This window comes from Rhamphochromis longiceps, linkage group LG16 (assembly GCF_057381845.1).
Source record: "Rhamphochromis longiceps isolate RC_006_pf linkage group LG16, R_longiceps_female_GT1.1, whole genome shotgun sequence".
In the NCBI taxonomy this organism is placed as follows: Eukaryota; Metazoa; Chordata; class Actinopteri; order Cichliformes; family Cichlidae; genus Rhamphochromis; species Rhamphochromis longiceps.
Window position 1 is genome coordinate 3,579,080 of NC_140572.1, and position 22,117 is coordinate 3,601,196.

Sequence of the window (22,117 nt, forward strand, 5' to 3'; positions counted from 1 at the left end):
GTGGAGAAGATCATCAGGACCCCGCTGCCCTCTCTGCAGAGCAGCTACCATCACAGAGTCCAGAGGAGAGACACACCTCTGCCCTCGAGACGAAGGTTCAGAAGTGTGAAATGTAGAACATCCAGACTCAACAACTCCATCTTCCCCACTGCTATCAGACTCCTGAACAGCTGACCGACCTCAAACTGCAGTTTGCACATCAGGTCACTTTGCACACTAAGTTCATTTTGCACATTAAACTCCATGTACATCCATGTACATCGACATCTGCAGACCACACGTGTCTTCAGTTACTTATTTGTACTTATTTGCAGTTATTTATCTTTTTATTTTATTTTATTTTTTTAAGTTATTTTTTATCCTTATTTTATCTTTTTATTTATTCTTATCTTGTTCTTTTAACCATTATCTAACTTGGCATTGTGCACGGTGTGTTTAGATTCAGTTTAAATTCAGGGACACGGAGCCCCTGTTGATCCTCTACCTAATCACACGAGCCACGGTGTGAGAACGGGTGTGGGTCTCAATCAGCCAAGGTTTTGGGTGAACCCATTGTGAGATCTAGCCCCACGCTATCATGTGATTTCCTGTGATCAAATGTCCCAGGATGTGAGTGGGCGTTAAGACGTCCATGTCCCTCTTCAAGCAACTTAAAGAAGTCCAGACGCTTTTCTTTCCAAGCTCCTTCAACAACATCATTCATAGAACAGCTTCCAGCTTCTTTTGCTCGGCTACAGTTTGGATGGATTTGCAGATGCAACAAGACTAAAATGGTTAGGGTCAGGAGGTCAAAGGTCAGAGCTCCTGTGGGTCTGAGGGCGGCCTCACGCTGGAGAAGGATGAAGGAGTCTGACCTGAGCCAGTGTTTGACATGAACACATCAGCACTGCTGTCAGTGAGCCTAACGACAGCCGTTAGCATCATTTCAGTGTTTCAGTCATAAAAACACTTCCTGTCACTGTGGTGGTTACAGTGACATCATGCAGTTTGTGCTTTGACCTCCAGAGGGCGACAAATCAGCACAGACAGAGAGCTCCATTCAAACTTTGCTGCCATCAGGAATAATTCTTCAAATATAATCATCAGTGTTTGAGCAGTTATGATATCAGGGACAATCTAGACATGTGTGACAATACTGAACATGTCACATGACACACCTCAAACATCATGTGATCCACTCTCAGTCTGCACTTTCATTCATGACTTCAACAGGTTGAAATGAGCTTTGAAGAAACATTCAGTGAAATAAATCTTTCATGGATTCATGTGAGCAGCAGATGAACTTTGTACCAACAACATCTTCAATAACAGAGTCTGAATGAAGCTCAGGTGTTGATGCTGCTCACTGATTGGACGCTTGGTTTCAGCTCTGCTCTCAGTCTTTACTGCACAGGTGAAGGTAGAAAGTGTGACTGGATCTATAGACTGGAAACAGAGAAACATGCTGAACATTTGAAGCTTTGCAGCAGAAATGTTCATGTTACAAATACAGCAGAGCTGATCTGGGATCAGTGTGTTCACACCTGCAGCTACAACAAGGTTTCATGTCTCCACACGTCAGCATGTGAACTTTACTCTGACTCAGTCTGAGCAGTCAGACGGCATATTTTTAAAGTTAACACATCAGCACACACAGAGCTGAGCCCCTCCCACCTGTGCTGAGTTTCAGGTGGAGCCCTGCCTCCTTCCAGGAAGCAGCTCACCTGTGTGTCCGTGTTTAGTGTCCAGGTGTGGAGTGGAGCTTGTTGTTGGTGTGAAGAAACTGTAAGTTTGCTTTGTTTCCTCCTTTAACAGTTTGTCTTTAGGAACTTTACTGTTTGTTCAGCTCGTGTTTGATTTCTTCACACAACAAACTGTGTGTGTTTGTATTTCCGGTCTCTCCATTAAAGTCAGTGTGTAATGTTTCCTGGCTAACATCAGCTGTGTGCAGCTTAGTTCAGCACAAATCTGCCGCTCCATAGTTCACGGTAACGGACTCACAGCTGGACCAACGAGGCCGAGTGTGTCCGCCACTCTGAGCTACGTTCGTGTTTGTGTACTTGTAGTTTGTACTTTGAGTTCACTCAGAGCCCACAGAGGACGCAGCGTACGTGATGACGTCACAGCCCTTTACCTCCTTTACTGTCACTGTGATTAATATTTACACACGAGACACCTGCAGAGCTCTGACGCTAAGCTAGCACACAGCATGCTAACACTAAGCTAACGCTAAGAGTTCTTACAGACACGAGTTAAAAAGCTGCTTTTAGTTTGTGATCAGAGTCCAGGACTGAGAGCAGCAGCAGAGCTGATGGATGATGAATTACTGGATGGAAGAAGCTTCTCATTAGCAGTGAATCAGTGTGTGTGCAGTTCTCTGCAAACTCAGTAGGAAGAATTAGTGTGAAGCTTTAACTCTGCTGATCCTCTTTGAATCCTGGATCAGCTGAAAGGTTTAAAATGTTGTTCACACGTGTTGGACTGACTGAAGCTTCCAGTCACAGTGAATCAGTGTGTGTCAGTGAATGCATCGTGTGTGCTTCAGGCTCCATCTAGTGGACTGATAGCAGAGCAGCTGATGGCAGCTTCCTCTGCCTCACACTGCTGTCTGACTGCATCCAGCTGACACTGAGATGAAGCAGGAAAGAAGCAGCTGATATTTGGACAGCACACATGATGAAAGGAGGATTTCAGCTGATGTGCACATGAATGATTTGTGTTTCCTCTGCAGGTAGAAAGTGTGTGTGAGCTGATGTGAATTGAGCAGCATGGATCAGTGTGAGGACAGAGAGGAGGGAGTCCCTCCCTCTAAAAGCACTCTGTGTGGGGAACATGAGAGCCAGACCAAAGCTCAGAGGTGAGATGACCATCTCTAACTGTCCATGACTCTTCTCCATGTCACAGCTCAGCACTCACATCACTGCTGCATCATTATTCACAGGAACCAGCCTGGACCTCCACCCAGCTCTGTGTCTTATGAAAGTAACTCAGTCAAAGATGCCATTAAGATATTTGAGCAAAGACAGTCAGCTGAGAAAAGGTAAGCTAACACCAATAATATCAGCTGATATGTGATGAGAATTTTACTGAAGATTTATAACTTTTTCAGGATCCATCAGAGACTCAAACCTGGACCTCGACCCAGCTCTGTGTCCTTACAGAGTGACGCGTCTAAACATCTTCCCATTGATTTTAAAGTCCAGCCTGTGTCTGCTGCAGAGAGGTGAGCTGTTAGCAACATGAACTCTTTGATTAAACTGCTTGATGTTGTTGGATATAAACTACAAACACGTCGTTCCCTCAGTCCCATTTAAACTGTCTTTTAAAACAAGCCTTTGGTTTCTAAACAACTGAAAACCCACTTCAGCAAACAGGAAGTGATCAGAGCGTCCGTCCACTTCCTGTCAGGCCTTGCAAACATTTCATATTGAAGAAAAGTAGCTGACATCTCACATTTTTACTCCACCACATTCAACCATTTTGACATTTTACAGCATGAAACTCTTGTCACATGACTCCTGTTATGTTATAGAGTCATGTGACCACCAGGGAGGGATTTGTATGGATGAAACACATTCAAATCAATCTGATTCATCAATGGAAACATTTTTGGTGTAAATGCAGCAACACTGAAAACGCTGAAGATAAAAACACAACAGATGAAATATGAACAAATCGAGGCTTTGAATACACGTGTGTGTGTTTGAGACACAGAGATAAATGGATTGTGTGTCTGTCCTATTGCTGCGTGAGGATTTTATTGTAGATTTTGTGCGTGTACACTTTTGACCACGAAGGTGTTGAAAGGGCGTAAAACAGTTGGAGGCACCAGAGTGAACACTAGTGCTGTCAGTAGATTAAAACATGACTAATTAATGACACAATCTTCTGTCATTAATCCTGATTAATCACAATTACTTGATCAATAGCTGCAGTTACATTTTTCCAACTTTATATTTAAGCCTGTAACAGACGTTTACACCATATAATGAAGTCAATGCAGAATAAACACAAAGAATGTTAAACGCTTCAATTCAAAGAGACTTTGAATAGTTTTCAGTCTTTAACTCAGCTTCTCTGCTGTAAATACAACTTTGTAACAAACATATATACTAAAAGCTAAGTGTGCACTAATATATAATAATATATAATCTATATTACTGCTGTTAATGAAAATGTTTAATCAGACTCATCACAGGGTTACTGTGGATTCATTTGGATTAATCACCATTAAACATCATTTTTAATGTAAACGAATCAAAGTTCATTTCATGAGCAAACAGACTCGAGAGAAAAGGGCAAATTTACACACTTAACATGTTTATTGAACATGTAAACATTGATTAACCTCCTGAATGAGCCGACCCCCCCAGGGACAGTCCTGCATGCTAATGATGGGCTCTGCTCTGTACCTGCAGGATTCTGTCAGCCACAAACTCCTCAGCTGATCCTGAATCTGAGCCCATCTGTCAAACAATCATTTTCTTCACAGGTCTGTGGAGGTGGCACTGATCCTGCAGCAGTCTAACACTCTCTGTCACTCTTCTTCAAGTCTTTGACACGAGGAACCAAAACTATGTTATTAACAACACTAACAGGTCTGCAGTTTGTCCACTTGGCAGTTGTGTCATCAGTGCTTTGCATTGTTGTGATATTTTAAGCTGGAAGTGCTTCGGTGAAAAGAAAATTCCTTCTGTCACGATGTGCAGAATCCTTCATGTTGGTCGGCTGGTCCGTCTTGTTATTTTTTTAATGCTCAAACTTTTCATCGAGAGGTCAGTGTGTGTTTGTCATCTTCCATATTGAGCTGATTGGTTCAGCTGCCGTCACTAACAGATGTGCTGCACATCTGCACGTGTGCAAAGGTAACTCTACTCGGACAAACTGCCCGAAGTGCGTTGATAGAAACATTTCATGGATTTTGAGTCGTTCTGCTCTCCAGATGTGTCGTGTTAAAGGTTTTTATCATGTTAATCATGATAACAGATGAACCCCTAACCCTAACCCTACATGTTAATTTTGACAGCACTGGTAACTCCTTTTTAATGTTCTTCTGTCAGATCATTGATTAGACTCGACTCCAAATACGAGACTCAGAAAACTCAAATGAAAACTCAAATCAAAGCAATGAGAAAAGGACTTCTTGTGTTAGAATGAAAACATATGGAAGTGGTCAGGTTTCAAACACTCGTTGAATCTACTGCACAGTTACATTCAGGGACCTTTGGCCTCCTGAGAGCATTAGTTGATGGTTCATCACAGTTTTACCTTCCAGTGAGTGAATTTATCAGTTTGATGAAGTCTCAAAGTTTCCTCTGAGCTTCTGCAGCATCATCACTTCCATCACTGATGAAAGAAAGTTCATAGAAAACAGAAAATATATCTTCAGAATCTGAGAGTTTAAAACTTGACAGACTTGATTCAGATGAAGTTATTTGAGCAGAAACTCCTGGATCTTTATCCTGTGTTGATCTAATCCTTCATGGTTCCTCCACAGAGTGGACCAGCAGAGCTCAGAGGTTCCCAGTGGTCAGTCTGCCCAGCAGCATCTAACACAGCTGGACTCCATATTTATGGTCTGTACATGTACAACAACTACTTTATTATTATTATTAATAATAATGCATTTATTTATAGGTCCCTTTCAGAACACCAAGGACTCTGTGGACTAAACGACCAAAAGAAACAAACTTTGAAATCAGACGGTGCAAATGTGATCACAGGGAAACGTTTTAAACATCGAGGCTTTAAACAGAAACCAAAGTGAAACAGTTTGTAGTCGAGATCAGTGGGAATGAAGCTGAATAACTGTTTCTTCAATAACTTTGAGCTCTTAAAAAAACAAAAACTAGCTGAAAGTCTGGCTGCTCTTATGAAAAGTACAGAGAAATTATGGGTCGCTCAACACTTGTGCACAATATAAGAGTTGAAATAAATCTAAAGAATAACTCAAAGTCCTACAATTATACTGAGAAAGTCATCTACAGCTAACTATCCAAGTGGATTTGTTTAAGACAGCTCCATCTGCTGGTGGCCCTCTGCAGGTGCATGAAAGGGGCGTGTTTATAGTGAAAGTAGTAGAGGAAGTAAACCCCACGGGAAGGAGGAGGACTCTCAGCAGCTTCCAGCTCATATTCAGACATTTGACTTCTCACTGAAAGCAGCAAGTTTGAGTGTCTGTACCTTAGTTAGAAGAGATAACATGTCAGTAGTAATTAGAGTTGATTGAGCAATGCTGTCCTTGTAATGTAGTTTATGGTTTTTATGGACAAGTCCAGTTTTTCTGTAGAGCCTCTCAAGTTGGTGACAGCAGCAGTGGAAGTTCACGTGTAAACCAGAGCAGCAAATCAGGTCCAAATGTGTTGTTCACAGTGAGTGGGATCATCATTGGCTGCTATGTTAACCTCCTGCAGCAGGATGTGTTTGGTCAGAGAATGGATAGATCACGAAGTCATTGTTGAGTTTAGGGAGACAGTAGACAGTTGGAGGAGGTTCAGCCAGTTGACACACAGTAGATAAAATAACTGAAGGCAGGAGCAGACACCTGTATGACTTTCCACCTCTCACATAGATTATTTCCCTGGGCAGCGCCACAGGGCTGGTAGATGTAAACAAAGCTGGAGGAGAGGATTTATTCATCTGAGAAAAGTCACAGAGTTGTGTCTTGATGCTCAATCATCCAGGTACGTAAATCCCAAAAAGCTTGATTCTGTTCATCTGGATGTTTTCAGTGGGAGAAACGTTTCATCATCATCAGGTGACTTCTTCAGTCTCAGCTGACTGCAGGTTTCAATCTCATAAACAGGACATTTGTATGACTGAAACCAGCCCACTGAAGGAACAATGGGCTGGGAGGTCAGTTCATTGATCATTGGTACGCATATTGTCAGGACCATTGATCAATGGTTGTTGATCAATGATCATGAGTCCAGTTCACAGAGAGCTGGGGAATGGCTGCAATCACAGCATGTAAGATGGTGACAGTTGTACCCTTAGGCCCCTCCTCCATTCAGAGATGGTCTTTCCTTTTCACATAAATGGCCTCCTTGACTCCGCCCTCAAACCAGCGTTCACATTTACTCAGGACCTTCTTGATGTGAAGTTCTTCTGCTTCGCTGGCTGCTGTGTCTGTGGGGATGGTGTTTGTTCTGTGTTGTAGCGTCCTGATGACGCCCAGTTTGTGCCCCAGTGGATGATGAGAGTCAAACCTTAAATACTGATCTGTATGTGTAAACAGAGTGAACCTTTAAGACCAGTTGTCTGTACGATCAACTCAGTCACCTGAAACATCTCCAAGTTTCTGGCTTTGATCATCAACCTGTTGGTAGTTCAGCTCTGAACACCAGTGAAATGTTTCTCCCACTGAAATCGCTGCATTCATATGAACAGCATCAACGTTTTGGGATCATGGAGTTGTGGACAAAGTCTCAGTTAATCAGATAAAGTCAAACCTATAATTGGTAAAGAGTTCGTGGATGATATGCCCCTTGATCGTAAAGAAGTGGATGTTGTGTGGACTAAAGTTCAGAGTGGTGGGTCATTCATAAATATTCTGTTCCAGCTGCTGGAGGACAACATCATCACTTTTGTGAAGAACGAGCTGAAGAAGATCCAGAAGGCTCTGAATCCAAATAAGCCCCAGTGCTTGGAGTTTCAGAGGGAGGATGATGAGCAGAGGAGAAACAGCAGAGAGGCGTTTGTGAAGATCACAGTGGACTTCCTGAGGAGAATGAAGCAGGAGGAGCTGGCTGACCGTCTGCAGAGACGTAAGAGGATTTATCTAAAGATTTAAGCTGCTGGATAAATGAGACACTTGTGACACCACTGTGTTCAGTCATTTCTCAGTGGGTCAGAAATTGTCATCAGCATTTTGTAAAATGTGATTGTTAAAGTTGTATTTTTATTATTATTATTCAGAACTTCCAGCTGCTGTTTGTCATCGTAAACTTAAGTCTAAGCTGAAGAAGAAGTTCCAGTGTGTGTTTGAGGGCATCGCTAAAGCAGGAAACCCAACCCTCCTGAATCAGATCTACACAGAGCTCTACATCACAGAGGGAGGGACTGCAGAGGTCAATGATGAACATGAGGTCAGACAGATTGAAACAGCATCTAGGAAACCAGACAGACCAGAAACAACCATCAGACAAGAAGACATCTTTAAAGCCTCACCTGGCAGAGACGAACCAATCAGAACAGTGCTGACAAAGGGAGTGGCTGGCATTGGGAAAACAGTCTTAACACAGAAATACAGCCTGGACTGGGCTGAAGACAAAGCCAACCAGCACATCCAGTTCATATTTCCATTCACTTTCAGAGAGCTGAATGTGCTGAAAGAGGAAAAGTTCAGCTTGGTGGGACTTGTTCATCACTTCTTTACTGAAACCAAAGAAGCAGGAATCTGCAGCTTTGAAGACTTCCAGGTTGTGTTCATCTTTGATGGTCTGGATGAGTGTCGACTTCCTCTGGACTTCCACAAAACTACAATCCTAACTGACCCTAGAAAGTCCACCTCAGTGGATGTGCTGCTGATAAACCTCATCAGGGGGAAACTGCTTCCCTCTGCTCGCCTCTGGATAACCACACGACCTGCAGCAGCCAATCAGATCCCTCCTGACTGTGTTGGCATGGTGACAGAGGTCAGAGGGTTCACTGACCCACAGAAGGAGGAGTACTTCAGGAAGAGGTTCAGAGATGAGGAGCAGGCCAGCAGCATCATCTCCCACATCAAGACATCACGAAGCCTCCACATCATGTGCCACATCCCAGTCTTCTGCTGGATCACTGCTACAGTTCTGGAGGATGTGCTGGAAACCAGAGAGGGAGGACAGCTGCCCAAGACCCTGACTGAGATGTACATCCACTTCCTGGTGGTTCAGGCCAAAGTGAAGAAGGTCAAGTATGATGGAGGAGCTGAGACAGATCCACACTGGAGTCCAGAGAGCAGGAAGATGATTAAGTCTCTGGGAAAACTGGCTTTTGATCAGCTGCAGAAAGGAAACCTGATCTTCTATGAATCAGACCTGACAGAGTGTGGCATCGATATCAGAGCAGCCTCAGTGTACTCAGGAGTGTTCACACAGATCTTTAAAGAGGAGAGAGGACTGTACCAGGACAAGGTGTTCTGCTTCATCCATCTGAGTGTTCAGGAGTTTCTGGCTGCTCTTCATGTCCATCTGACCTTCATCAACTCTGGACTCAATCTGCTGGAACAACAACAAACAACCTCCCAGAAGTCTGAAACAGGAGAATCTGCAGAGAAACACTTCTACCAGAGTGCTGTGAACAAGGCCTTACAGAGTCCAAATGGACACCTGGACTTGTTCCTCCGCTTCCTCCTGGGTCTTTCACTGCAGACCAATCAGACTCTCCTACGAGCCCTGATGACACAGACAGGAAGTAACTCACAGACCAATCAGGAAACAGTCCAGTACATCAAGGAGAAGCTCAGTGAGAATCTGTCTGCAGAGAAAAGCATCAATCTGATCCACTGTCTGAATGAACTGAATGATCGTTCTCTAGTGGAGGAGATCCAACAATACAGGACTTCAGGAAGTCTCTCCACAGGTAAACTGTCTCCTGCTCAGTGCTCAGCTCTGACCTTCATCTTACTGTCATCAGAAGAAGATCTGGATGAGTTTGACTTCAAGAAATACTCTGCTTCAGAGGAGGCTCTTCTGAGAATGCTGCCAGTGGTCAAAGCCTCCAACAAAGCTCTGTGAGTAAACATGTTGTCATCGCTTCATTGTTAAAATCATGGGAAATAAATCAGAAATGCTGAGTTCAAAGAGCACTGTAACATTTTTTAAAATAGTAAATTAAATGATCATCAGTCACTCGGTAAATATATGGTAGTTTTAATGTTTCACTCCAGCATTTCTAAAACACACTTTGTTCTGTAACTCTTATCAAAGGACAATCCAGACCCAGCCTATAAGAACATGAGCTCTGATGCTTCAGCCCCTCTGACAGGTTTATTATCCTCAGCTTGTTCACTTGTCTCCAACTCCAGGAGTTTGGTTGTTTTATTCTAAAGCACAAACTTCACCTGCCAGACTTCACCTACATCTTTTTCTGATGTTCATAATTTAAGTTCAAGTTTGTATCTCACTTTCAGTGCACACCCTCCCTTTTTAAATATAAATCTCTGCTGTGCTGTCATGTTTTCATCCTGTATGGAGGGAGAAACTCGGTCTTCATTACTGAAATTGCCTCTAAGGTCGTGTTTCTTGTCAGTAACCATATGTAACTGTAAGGCTTCCATAACCAGTGTTATCACAGAATTACAGTGGGTTCACTCTGGGTCCTCTACAGTTTCTTCCCACTGTCCACAGACATGCAGTTAGGTTACCTGGTGATCTAAACTTCATGCAGGTGTGAGTGAGAGTGGTTGTCTGTCCCTCTGTGGGCTTAGTGGAAGAGACTGGATGGATCTCTGCTTTGTCTTTGATATATGCTGACAGCAAACATTCTCCATGAAGTCTGCATTTCAGCTCATCTCCTTTATACACACCTTTAACAGGAAGAGTTTTATACAGCTAGTGTTTAAAATCAAGTGTTATTCACAATACACAGGTAATGAGCATGATTATTGAATTACTAAAATTTTCTAAAATAATTGTTTTAGTTAATATTGTATGACAGTGTACACAGAATTATTAGCTGAGTGGGACTGGAGCTCTCTGCCCTTTACCAATCCAGCCACGGGCCCATCCATCTGGCCCATCAAGACTCACTCTCATTTCATCAGTCCATAAAACCTTAGAAAAATCAGTCTTGAGACATTTCTTGGCCCAGTCTTGACGTTTCAGCTTGTGTGTCTTGTTCAGTGGTGCTCGTCTTTCAGCCTTTCTTACCTTGGCCATGTCTCTGAGTATTGCACACCTTGTGCTCTTGGGCACTCCAGTGATGTTGCAGCTCTGAAATATGGCCATTTCCTTTATACACACCTTTAACAGGAAGAGTTTTATACAGCTAGTGTTTAAAATCCAGTGTTATTCACAATACACAGGTAATGAGCATGATTATTGAATTACTAAAATTTTCTAAAATAATTGTTCTCAATGGGGTTCAGATCAGGTGAACAAGGAGGCCATGTCATTAGTTTTTCTTCTTTTATACCCTTTCTTGCCAGCCACGCTGTGGAGTACTTGGACGCGTGTGATGGAGCATTGTCCTGCATGAAAATCATGTTTTTCTTGAAGGATGCAGACTTCTTCCTGTACCACTGCTTGAAGAAGGTGTCTTCCAGAAACTGGCAGTAGGACTGGGAGTTGAGCTTGACTCCATCCTCAACCCGAAAAGGCCCCACAAGCTCATCTTTGATGATACCAGCCCAAACCAGTACTCCACCTCCACCTTGCTGGCGTCTGAGTGGGACTGGAGCTCTCTGCCCTTTACCAATCCAGCCACGGGCCCATCCATCTGGCCCATCAAGACTCACTCTCATTTCATCAGTCCATAAAACCTTAGAAAAATCAGTCTTGAGACATTTCTTGGCCCAGTCTTGACGTTTCAGCTTGTGTGTCTTGTTCAGTGGTGCTCGTCTTTCAGCCTTTCTTACCTTGGCCATGTCTCTGAGTATTGCACACCTTGTGCTCTTGGGCACTCCAGTGATGTTGCAGCTCTGAAATATGGCCATTTCCTTTATACACACCTTTAACAGGAAGAGTTTTATACAGCTAGTGTTTAAAATCCAGTGTTATTCACAATACACAGGTAATGAGCATGATTATTGAATTACTAAAATTTTCTAAAATAATTGTTTTAGTTAATATTGTATGATAGTGTACACAGAATTATTAGCTCAGTAGGCAGAGTGGTCGCCCCATGATCATAAGGTCAGGGGTCGAATCCACCGAATAGTTACCTTGTGGTACCCCTGAGCAAGGTACCATCAAGGTACCAATCATGTGCACTGGACTGGTAGCACTCATAGTCTCATAGGTTTAAATAAATTTAAAAAAAAAAGGGTTCAACATATAAACAAATTTAATTTGATCACATATATTGTTTTTTTTTTTTGTTTTTGTTTTTTTCCTTTCTCTCACAGACTGAGCAGCTGTAACGTCTCAGAGGAAGGCTGTGAAAATTTGTTGTCAGTGGTCAGCTCCCAGTCCTGTAGTCTGAGAGAGCTGGACCTGAGTACCAACAGCCTGAAGGCTTCAGCAGTAAAGCTTCTGTCTGCTGCAGTGGAGAGTCCACATGCCAAACTGAATGTTCTGAGGTCAGATCAATTTGTATTATGTTTAGTTCTGTTTGTTTATGTGTTTGATGTTTGTTTTTGTTTATATCTTTATCCAGTTATCCTTGTCTCATAGCATTTTTATTCATTTCCAAGTTAAGGTAAACTTATACTAACCTGTGTGATCAGGAGATATTTTATTTTGTATTCTCACAATCAGTTATCATTGATTAATCATTTACCATTGTTAAATCGGTTGACAGAATAATCTTTTAATTACATCTGTGTTACTTTGAGCAAGTATTAATGCACACTGGCTGTTCAGTGAGGTTCTGTATCATTCTTGTTATCTACTTAAGTTGTTGCACTTTAGTGCAGTCACACCATACAGACCCACTAGTCCTGTTGGGCCCAGGCCTGCGTGTAGTTCTGCACGTACGCCGGCCTGTAACCACATGCACGCACTTATGTAACACACACGCACGTTCACCTACACATTTAGTAATAATAGGAGGGTCGTCTGAGGACAGTTTCTCTGATAGATACACTTTCACAAAATGCACAATGTAATACACACTTGTTTTCTCTTAAGAGTAGCAGTTGATGTCTATATAAGGGAAAACTTTGTGATAGGCGGGGAATTGTCATCATTTGAGATCATTTCCAGTAAAGATCCAACTGTGATGTCATAATGGCAATATAAGGAGACTGATGCTTCAGTTGACGAGAGGATTCGATTGCAAATTGTCTTTTCCCACACTTAGTGCACAAAGTGTGTAATAAAGATCACTATTTTTGACACCTACTTCGGCTTGGGCTTGCTTTCTTCTCTTCCCTAACTCGAACGAACCATAACACCTGCTCAGCACAAGACAATAAGCTATTGCACCCTGATTACACTTTAACAACAATCTTTATTCATGTTTTTATCTTCAGACTTAACATCTGTGAACTCTCAGAGGAAAACTGTGAAGCTCTGTCCTCAGTTCTCAGCTCGCAGTCCTCTAGTCTGACAGAGCTGGACCTGAGTATCAGAATGCTACAGGATTCAGGAGTGAAGCTTCTGTCTGCTGGACTACAACGTTTAAACTGTAAACTGAATACTCTGAGGTCAGATCAGGGAACAGTTTGTTTTTAGAATTCTTAATTAAAGTTCATACATATGATGTTGTATCTTAGTATGTTTATGTTTCCTTTAAAAAATAGAAAGTCAATGTGGCGTGGGTGTGGTCCTTGGCCAGCTGCAGAGGAGGCGTGACGCAGTGAGCTCCCGGGGCGGCGCAGGGGCGGGGTGAACAGGTGTGCTGGGATCTGACAGTGATTGTGTCTCTTTATGTGTTGGCAGTGACAGACGGAGACGGGGGTGACAGCAGAGAAAGAGAGCGCGGAGTATATGTGTCCACGTTACCCCGAGTTTAATAAAAGGTTTTCTGCATTGTCAAAGTCGCTCCGGCTGGTATTTCTTGGGTCCACCGTTACACTGGTGCCGAAACCCAGGAGTGATGTCCGGTCCCCTGCCGGCTCCCCCTGCTCCCCCGGCGGCGCCGCCGCCCGCCCCACCGCCCGCCCAGCCGCTGCAGATCTTGGGCCAGATGATGGTGGACATGGCGGCGATGGCGGCTCGTCAGGCGGCCACGCAGGACCAACAGTTGGCGTTGCTTCGCCTGCAATCGGAGCAGCAGACCGCGGCTCTGGGGCAGCTGCTGGGGAATGCGGCCGCGCCGGCTCCCGCCCCTCCGCTGTCGGTGACGTTGCACCGGATGCGGGATGGGGAGGACCCGCTGGTTTTCATCGAGGCTTTCCAGGCCACGGCGGTGGCCTGTCGGTGGCCGGAGGAGGAGTGGGCCGCCCGGCTGCTGCCGCTTCTGTCGGGTGAGGCCCAGACGGCGGCGCTGAGCCTGCCCCCCGGCTCGCGGGGGGTGTTCGAGGACGTGTGCCGGGCGGTGCTGGATCGTTTGGGGCTCTCCCCGGAGGATTACCGCCGTCAGTTCCGGGCCAGCAGGATGTCGGGGGGGGAGCGGCCGTTTGCCTGGGCTCGGCAGCTGGAGGATGCGGCAGCGAGGTGGCTGCGACCGGGCCCCTCGGCTGGGGAGACGCGGATGCTGAACATGGTCGTCCTCGAGCAGTTCGTGGGAGGCCTGCCCGAGGCGACGGCTCGTTGGGTTCGCTGCCACCGCCCGGCGGATTTGACGGCGGCGGTGACGCTGGCAGAGGACTATCTGGCGGCCGACCCGGTACCGGGCCGTGAGGAGCCGCGGCGGGGCGCCCGTGTTCCGCCGCCCAGGCCACCGGCGGCGGCGTCGCAGAGGAGAGGCGGCGGCCCTGCGGGAACGGAGCAGGCAGCAGGGTGGAGCCCCAGGAACCCGTTCCGGCCGCTGCTTCCCGCCAGGACCCCGGCGGCCGCCGAGGTTGCCCCGGAGCCACGGGGAGCCGCACAGACGCCGGGGCCGGACTGCTGGAAGTGTGGGCGGCCGGGGCACCTGCGCCGAGACTGTCCGCTCATGGAGGTGGGGCAGGTGTTCCGCGTTGCCGGCGCTCCAGCGCCCGCCCCCGGTCCAGGAGTGACGTACCGCGTGCCGGTAAGGTGTCAAGGGGGTATTCGCCATGCTTTGGTGGACACGGGCTGCACGCAGACTCTGGTCCACCAAAGTTTGGTTCGCCCCGGGGCATTGTTGGAGGCTGACTGGGTGGAGGTTAAGTGTGTGCACGGGGATATTCACGAGTACCCAGTAGTGTCACTGTTGCTGAAATTCGGGGGCAAAACGCATAGAGTGAAGGCGGCGGTTAGCCCGCGCCTGTCGCATCCCCTTATTTTGGGTACGAATTGGCCGGGGTTCCACAGCTTACTGGGGCAGTACGCGGGGATGCGATCACGGTCTGTAAATTCGTGTGACGTTTGCGCGGCGCTCGGCGGTGACGCGGGGTCGACCGACGCTGACTCTGGGGGGGAGGAGGAGGCGGGGACTTCCACGGAAGCCCCGCCGCCTCCCGTTGTGTACCCCACGGAAGATTTTCCACTAGAGCAGTCTCGGGACGACACCCTACGCTCAGCCTATGACCAAGTGATGGATATTGATGGTCGCTCGGTGCGCCCCGACGCTGCGCGAACGTACCCTCATTTCCAATTGCGGAACGATCGGCTTTATAGAGTGAGCCGTGACACTCACACTAATGAAATCCGCACACAGTTATTGGTGCCGCAAAGCCGCCGGGAAATGATTTTCCAGGCGGCTCATTCGAACCCCATGGCAGGGCACTTGGGTGGCGAGAAAACTCTGGAGCGCATAATGGCCCGATTCTATTGGCCGGGCATTTGGGCCGACGTGCGCCGCTGGTGTGCGTCGTGCCCCGAATGCCAGCTGGTTAACCAGCCGGCCGTGCCAAAGGCGCCGTTGCGCCCATTACCGCTGATGGAGATCCCGTTTGAGCGTATTGGCATGGATCTCATCGGGCCATTGCACCGGAGTGCACGCGGCTATCGCTTTGTGCTGGTCCTGGTGGACTACGCAACGCGGTACCCGGAAGCAGTGCCGCTACGCACCATTTCAGCGAAGAGCGTGGCGCAGGCACTGTTTCAGGTCATCTCCCGAGTCGGTATTCCGAAAGAAATACTGACTGACCAGGGCACGTCGTTCATGTCGCGCACATTGCGGGAACTGTACGAATTACTGGGTATTAAATCTATTCGGACCAGCGTCTACCACCCTCAGACTGATGGGTTGGTGGAGAGGCTGAATAAGACTTTAAAATCCATGATTCGTAAGTTCATTCGCGAGGATGAACGCAATTGGGATCGCTGGTTAGACCCTCTGTTGTTTGCAGTGCGGGAGGTGCCCCAGGCCTCCACGGGATTTTCTCCCTTCGAGCTGTTATACGGCAGGAAGCCGCGGGGGGTGCTCGACCTGATTAAGGAAAACTGGGAGGAAGGTCCGAGCCCTGCGAAAAGTGAAATTCAGTACGTGCTGGACCTGCGAGCAAAGCTGCACACACTGGGGAGGCTCTCACGGGAGAATTTGCTCCAGGCCCAGCAGCGGCAGCGACGCCTGTACGACAGAGGGGCTAGACTCAGGCAATTTTCACCGGGAGATAAGGTGCTTGTGTTACTTCCTTCTTCCAGCTCTAAATTACTCGCCAAGTGGCAAGGTCCCTTCGTGGTCACACAGCGAGTGGGGGACGTTGATTATGAAGTGGTACGGTCGGACAGGGGCGGGGCCACGCAGATTTACCACCTCAACCTCCTCAAAGCCTGGAGGGAGGCGGAGACCGCTTCTCTAGTGAGCTTGGTAAGAGGGAGAGATGAGTTGGGGCCGGAGGCGCCAAAGTCTAGCATCCCCGCCTCCCTCCATTGCAGTGACCATCTCACACAGGCCCAGAGGGCGGATGTTGCTGCATTGCAACAGCGCTTTGCCGACGTGTTCTCCCCCTTGCCCGGCCGTACTTCTCTCATAGAGCACCATTTTGAGACGCGGCCTGGCGTGACGGTGCGTTCACGGCCCTACAGGCTGCCGGAACATAGAAGGCAAATTGTTCTCCGGGAATTGAAGGAAATGCTGAGGCTGGGAATAATAGAAGAGTCACACAGTGCTTGGTGTAGCCCCATCGTCCTTGTAGTAAAGAAGGATGGGTCTATACGGTTCTGTGTCGATTATCGCAGAGTGAATGAGGTGTCACGTTTTGATGCTTATCCCATGCCCCGGGTCGACGAGCTCCTGGACCGGTTGGGCACCGCTCGCTTTTTTACGACTCTGGATTTAACCAAGGGCTACTGGCAGATTCCCTTGTCTACAGAGTCCCGGGAAAAGACGGCCTTCTCCACTCCGTATGGGTTGTACCAATTCGTGACGCTTCCGTTCGGCTTGTTCGGCGCCCCTGCCACTTTTCAGCGCCTCATGGACCGGGTGCTGCGGCCCCACGCTGCCTATGCTGCCGCCTACCTAGACGACGTCATCATTTACAGTGACACGTGGGCGGGGCATGTGCGGTGTGTGGCCGCGGTGCTGGAGTCCCTGAGGCAGGCGGGGCTCACGGCCAACCCGAAGAAGTGTGCGGTTGGACGGAGGGAGGTACAGTATTTGGGGTACCACTTGGGGAGCGGGCAGGTGCGACCTCAAGTGGAGAAGACGGCGGCGATTGCATCCTGCCCGCGTCCCAAGACGAAAAAGGAGGTGAGACTGTTTCTGGGGCTGGCCGGCTATTACCGACGGTTCGTCCCAGGGTTCGCGGACCTGACCAGCCCCCTGACTGATCTCACCCGCAAGGGTGCCCCAGATCTGGTCCAGTGGACGGAGCGGTGCCAGGCGGCGTTTGTGCAGGTGAAACGGGCTCTCTGTGGAGAGCCGCTGCTGTTCACACCTAACTTCTCCCTCCCTTTCTGTCTGCAGACTGACGCCTCGAGCAGAGGGCTGGGGGCCGTTTTGTCCCAGCAGGTGGGGGGAGTTGACCGGCCGGTCGCTTACATCAGCCGGAAGCTCACGGACCGCGAGTCACGGTACAGCACCGTGGAGAAGGAGTGCCTGGCGATCCGGTGGGCGGTCGACTCCCTTCGCTACTACCTCCTGGGCCGCCCGTTCACCCTCTGCTCGGACCACGCCCCGCTGCAGTGGCTCCACCGCATGAAGGATGCCAACGCCCGGATCACTCGGTGGTATCTGGCCATGCAGCCCTTTAAGTTCAAGGTGATCCATAGGCCGGGCGCGCAGATGGTCGTGGCCGATTTCCTCTCTCGCTCGCGGGGGGGGGGGAGTAGGTTCGGCCGGATGGGCCCCGGCCTCAGTCGGGCGGTGGGGATGTGTGGCGTGGGTGTGGTCCTTGGCCAGCTGCAGAGGAGGCGTGACGCAGTGAGCTCCCGGGGCGGCGCAGGGGCGGGGTGAACAGGTGTGCTGGGATCTGACAGTGATTGTGTCTCTTTATGTGTTGGCAGTGACAGACGGAGACGGGGGTGACAGCAGAGAAAGAGAGCGCGGAGTATATGTGTCCACGTTACCCCGAGTTTAATAAAAGGTTTTCTGCATTGTCAAAGTCGCTCCGGCTGGTATTTCTTGGGTCCACCGTTACAGTCAACATTTAATGTTTTGAAATGTATTAACAAACTCTACATGAGTACTTGTTTTATAGATTGTCTTTTATTTTTCAGACTGAGTGGCTGTAACCTGTCAGAGAGAAGCTGTGAAGCTCTGTCCTCAGTCCTCAGCTCCCAGTCCTCCAGTCTGAGAGAGCTGGACCTGAGTAACTCTGACCTGCAGGATTCAGGAGTGAAGCTTCTGTCCGCTGGACTAAAGAGTTCACAGTGTGCAGTGGAAACTCTCAGGTCAGGATTCAAACTTTTCCACAGATGATCATTTGAAATGTGAATTATATTATTGTATGAACAGGTAACTTTTACAGCTGTCAAGTGAACTTTTATTCACATTTGAGTGGATAATTGGACTCTGAATTACTAAAAGTTGTTATAGTCATGTCTCTGTTTATTTAAAAAAATACTTCATGCACTGCCTAATTTAAAGATTTAGGCTCCTTTGGGCCCATAATATATATATTTGATTTCTTTGTGAATGAAATTAGGAGGATATTGGCGACTGCTGATTGGCTCGCTGTTTGTTTTTTATTCACAGTACTTAATTTTAAAGGCTGATTTCTCAAAATGAGATGTTTATCTTTTCTTCTACAACACGTGGAGCCACCAAATCTTCTTGCTTCATTTATTCATTACAGTTTGATTTAAAGAATATTAGACTCGTAACATAATAAATATATTTATTTCACTTCTTCTTGAGAGAAAGAAAGGGATGACTGGGTGAGCTCCAGTGGTTCATCCCAGCAGAGAGAGCGGCACACTGGGCTGCAAATGATCACAGTAGTAATGGCCATAGTTTGATAAAACAGGCAGTCTTACCCTGTAGATAATACAGGGTTCTGGTGCCGATGTGGGGGAGGGGAGTCGCCCGGTACTAACTACATACTACTAACTACCTCATCCAGATGTCTTCCCTACTAAACCTGATAAGAAGTAACTGCAGTAGCCTTATAGGTCAAATCAGTTTCACCTGTTAAAGTTAGCTCCACTATTAATTAGGGGTGGGGGAAAAAATCGATACTGTGTAGTATCGTGATATTTTGTTTGCTAATAATGTATCGATACAGGGACAGCAGAAATCGATATTTTGTTACAAACAATTTTTTCTCTGAAGTCAACATGCTCTGGAGTCAGAGCATGTTGACTTCAGAGCATGTTGATCCTTTTTCTGAGCAACAATCCTGACATTCCTTCACTGTCCAAATGTGTTTAACTTTTTTTTGGCAGCAATAAACATGACAGTTTACTTATTTTAATTTAAGACATGTTTAATTTTAATTAAGTTTGAAACTTTTTTATTTAATGTAAAATTATATATTTTTTTAAATTTACTTTCAAATTCTTCAGTTGCTGAAGGGGCTGCATAGTTTTCATAAATTGCATAGTTCAGAATAGCTATAATTGTACCAGATGGTTGCATTCAGTTAAGTTGGACTAGACTGTAATACAAACCGTTCAGTTTGTCAACAATAAAACTGACTGAAATGAGAGAAAGACTGAGTGTGAGACTTTGATATTAGATAAAATGAATATTGATAAAGTTTACCTTTATGTGCAGAATTTAAATATCGCAAAATATTTTAAAAAATCGCAATAATATCGTATCGTGCGTTAAGTATTGTGATAATATCGTATCGCGAGTTGTATGGTGATTCCCACCTCTACTATTAATGGTGTCACTTGTTATTTCTGGGATGAGTTTAGTAGCCTGAACAGCTGCTTAAAGGAAAGTAATTAAATAATAAAAATAACCTAAGTCCGGGGGAACCTGCAAGAGCTGTTTGCACAAAGAATAATGCTCAGACTTTGAGGTTTTATCGTTTTACACAAGGTTTAAAAATGAATGTCCACAATTGAATTGCAGAAATTGTTATTGAGCTAATACTGATGTAGTTGTTATCTTTGGTAAGGAGAGGTTGGAGGAAGGATGAGCACAGTCAGGCCTAAAGATGCTCTTAATAATAATAATGGATTGCATTTATATAGCGCTTTTCGAGACCCTCAAAGACCCTTTACAATCCCACTACAGGGAGTGCAGAATTATTAGGCAAGTTGTATTTTTGAGGAATAATTTTATTATTGAACAACAACCATGTTCTCAATGAACCCAAAAAACTCATTAATATCAAAGCTGAAAGTTTTTGGAAGTAGTTTTTAGTTTGTTTTTAGTTTTAGCTATTTTAGGGGGATATCTGTGTGTGCAGGTGACTATTACTGTGCAGAATTATTAGGCAACTTAACAACAAACAAATATATACTCGTTTCAATTATTTATTTTTACCAGTGACACCAATATAACATCTCCACATTCACAAATATACATTTCTGACATTCAAAAACAAAACAAAAACAAATCAGCGACCAATATAGCCACCTTTCTTTGCAAGGACACTCAAAAGCCTGCCATCCATGGATTCTGTCAGTGTTTTGATCTGTTCACCATCAACATTGCGTGCAGCAGCAACCACAGCCTCCCAGACACTGTTCAGAGAGGTGTACTGTTTTCCCTCCTTGTAAATCTCACATTTGATGATGGACCACAGGTTCTCAATGGGGTTCAGATCAGGTGAACAAGGAGGCCATGTCATTAGTTTTTCTTCTTTTATACCCTTTCTTGCCAGCCACGCTGTGGAGTACTTGGACGCGTGTGATGGAGCATTGTCCTGCATGAAAATCATGTTTTTCTTGAAGGATGCAGACTTCTTCCTGTACCACTGCTTGAAGAAGGTGTCTTCCAGAAACTGGCAGTAGGACTGGGAGTTGAGCTTGACTCCATCCTCAACCCGAAAAGGCCCCACAAGCTCATCTTTGATGATACCAGCCCAAACCAGTACTCCACCTCCACCTTGCTGGCGTCTGAGTGGGACTGGAGCTCTCTGCCCTTTACCAATCCAGCCCAGGGCTCTCAAAATTTCAAAATCCCTGGTAGCCCTTCGGGCAGGGACTCTTCAGTTTTTGGTAGCCAAAAATAAATGTAAGTAGCCCGAATAAAAAAGAGAGCAATTTTTTTGATTGATGTTTTGTTTCCTGTTTTGTTTCCTTTACAATATTATACATTAAAGTATAATATTGTAAAGGAAACAAAACATTAATCAAAAAATTGTTGAAAAACAAATTACAACATTGTATAAAAATTACAATCATCAACTCAAATACTTGGTTCTAATTGAACAGAAATTTCTATGAACTTGTAAGAACTGTGTAGGACATGAATCAGTCTGTGTCAGATCCTGAATTTGAAATTTCCGCTGAAGTCACGGGTAAGAGACAGTGGAACGAAGATCAAGGCCATTTGCTTTTTGAAGTTTGCAAAGACTGCTAAATTTTGCCAGTGGTAGTTCACTCTTTGCAACATAGTACGCTGTTCTAAACAGATTTTTCAGGTTTATTTTTAGTATGTTATTTGCAATTGGTGTTTGTTCTGGGAAAGATATTGCAGACTGAGCAATAATGCATTTCTTGCATTTCTCATGGGTTCTAATGGGGGCCTTTCTTAAAATGACTGGTCCCAGTAACAAAGGCGCTTGTCGACTCAGAAATCGAGAGAAAACCAACAACACACCCGGCAGAACATTATGTTATTTACACGGGTGCACATAAGTGGTCCGCATGTGCGCATTCGCTGTCAAAATAAAAGACTCGCACCAGATAAGAAGTTGCAGCGCGCGTTTGCGTATCTGATTGAGGAATCACTCATCTTTGGAAAAGAGAGTTTATTACAGAGAAATGGCTCTTTCCAAAATAAAAGCTATACTATACGCTTCTTCTGGGCTATATTCTCAGCAGCATATTGTAGCGGGTCAGGGCTGTTCGGGGTTCTGTTTGTACAGTTATGTTTTGTTTATGTTGCCATAGTGACGGGTGACGCCCTCTCGCTGCGACGG

General features: G+C 46.0%; 1 protein-coding gene across 2 annotated transcripts in view; it reads left to right on the top strand.

Annotated features, from left to right (window-relative positions):
- The first annotated feature begins 1,679 nt into the window (after window positions 1-1,679).
- Window positions 1,680-22,117, top strand: part of LOC146650399 (NACHT, LRR and PYD domains-containing protein 3-like) — a 32,533-nt gene continuing 12,095 nt past the window's right edge. The window contains exons 1-10 of one of the 2 annotated variants that reach the window (XM_085385456.1): window positions 1,680-1,764; window positions 2,711-2,836; window positions 2,921-3,019; window positions 3,089-3,202; window positions 5,477-5,555; window positions 7,541-7,745; window positions 7,897-9,694; window positions 12,029-12,202; window positions 13,097-13,270; window positions 18,294-18,467. In XM_085385456.1, coding sequence (XP_085241582.1) covers window positions 2,748-2,836; window positions 2,921-3,019; window positions 3,089-3,202; window positions 5,477-5,555; window positions 7,541-7,745; window positions 7,897-9,694; window positions 12,029-12,202; window positions 13,097-13,270; window positions 18,294-18,467 — 2,906 coding nt within the window. In that variant the 5' untranslated portion in view covers window positions 1,680-1,764; window positions 2,711-2,747. The remainder of the gene's footprint in view (window positions 1,765-2,710; window positions 2,837-2,920; window positions 3,020-3,088; window positions 3,203-5,476; window positions 5,556-7,540; window positions 7,746-7,896; window positions 9,695-12,028; window positions 12,203-13,096; window positions 13,271-18,293; window positions 18,468-22,117) is intronic. The other variant, XM_085385457.1, reaches the window with a different exon arrangement.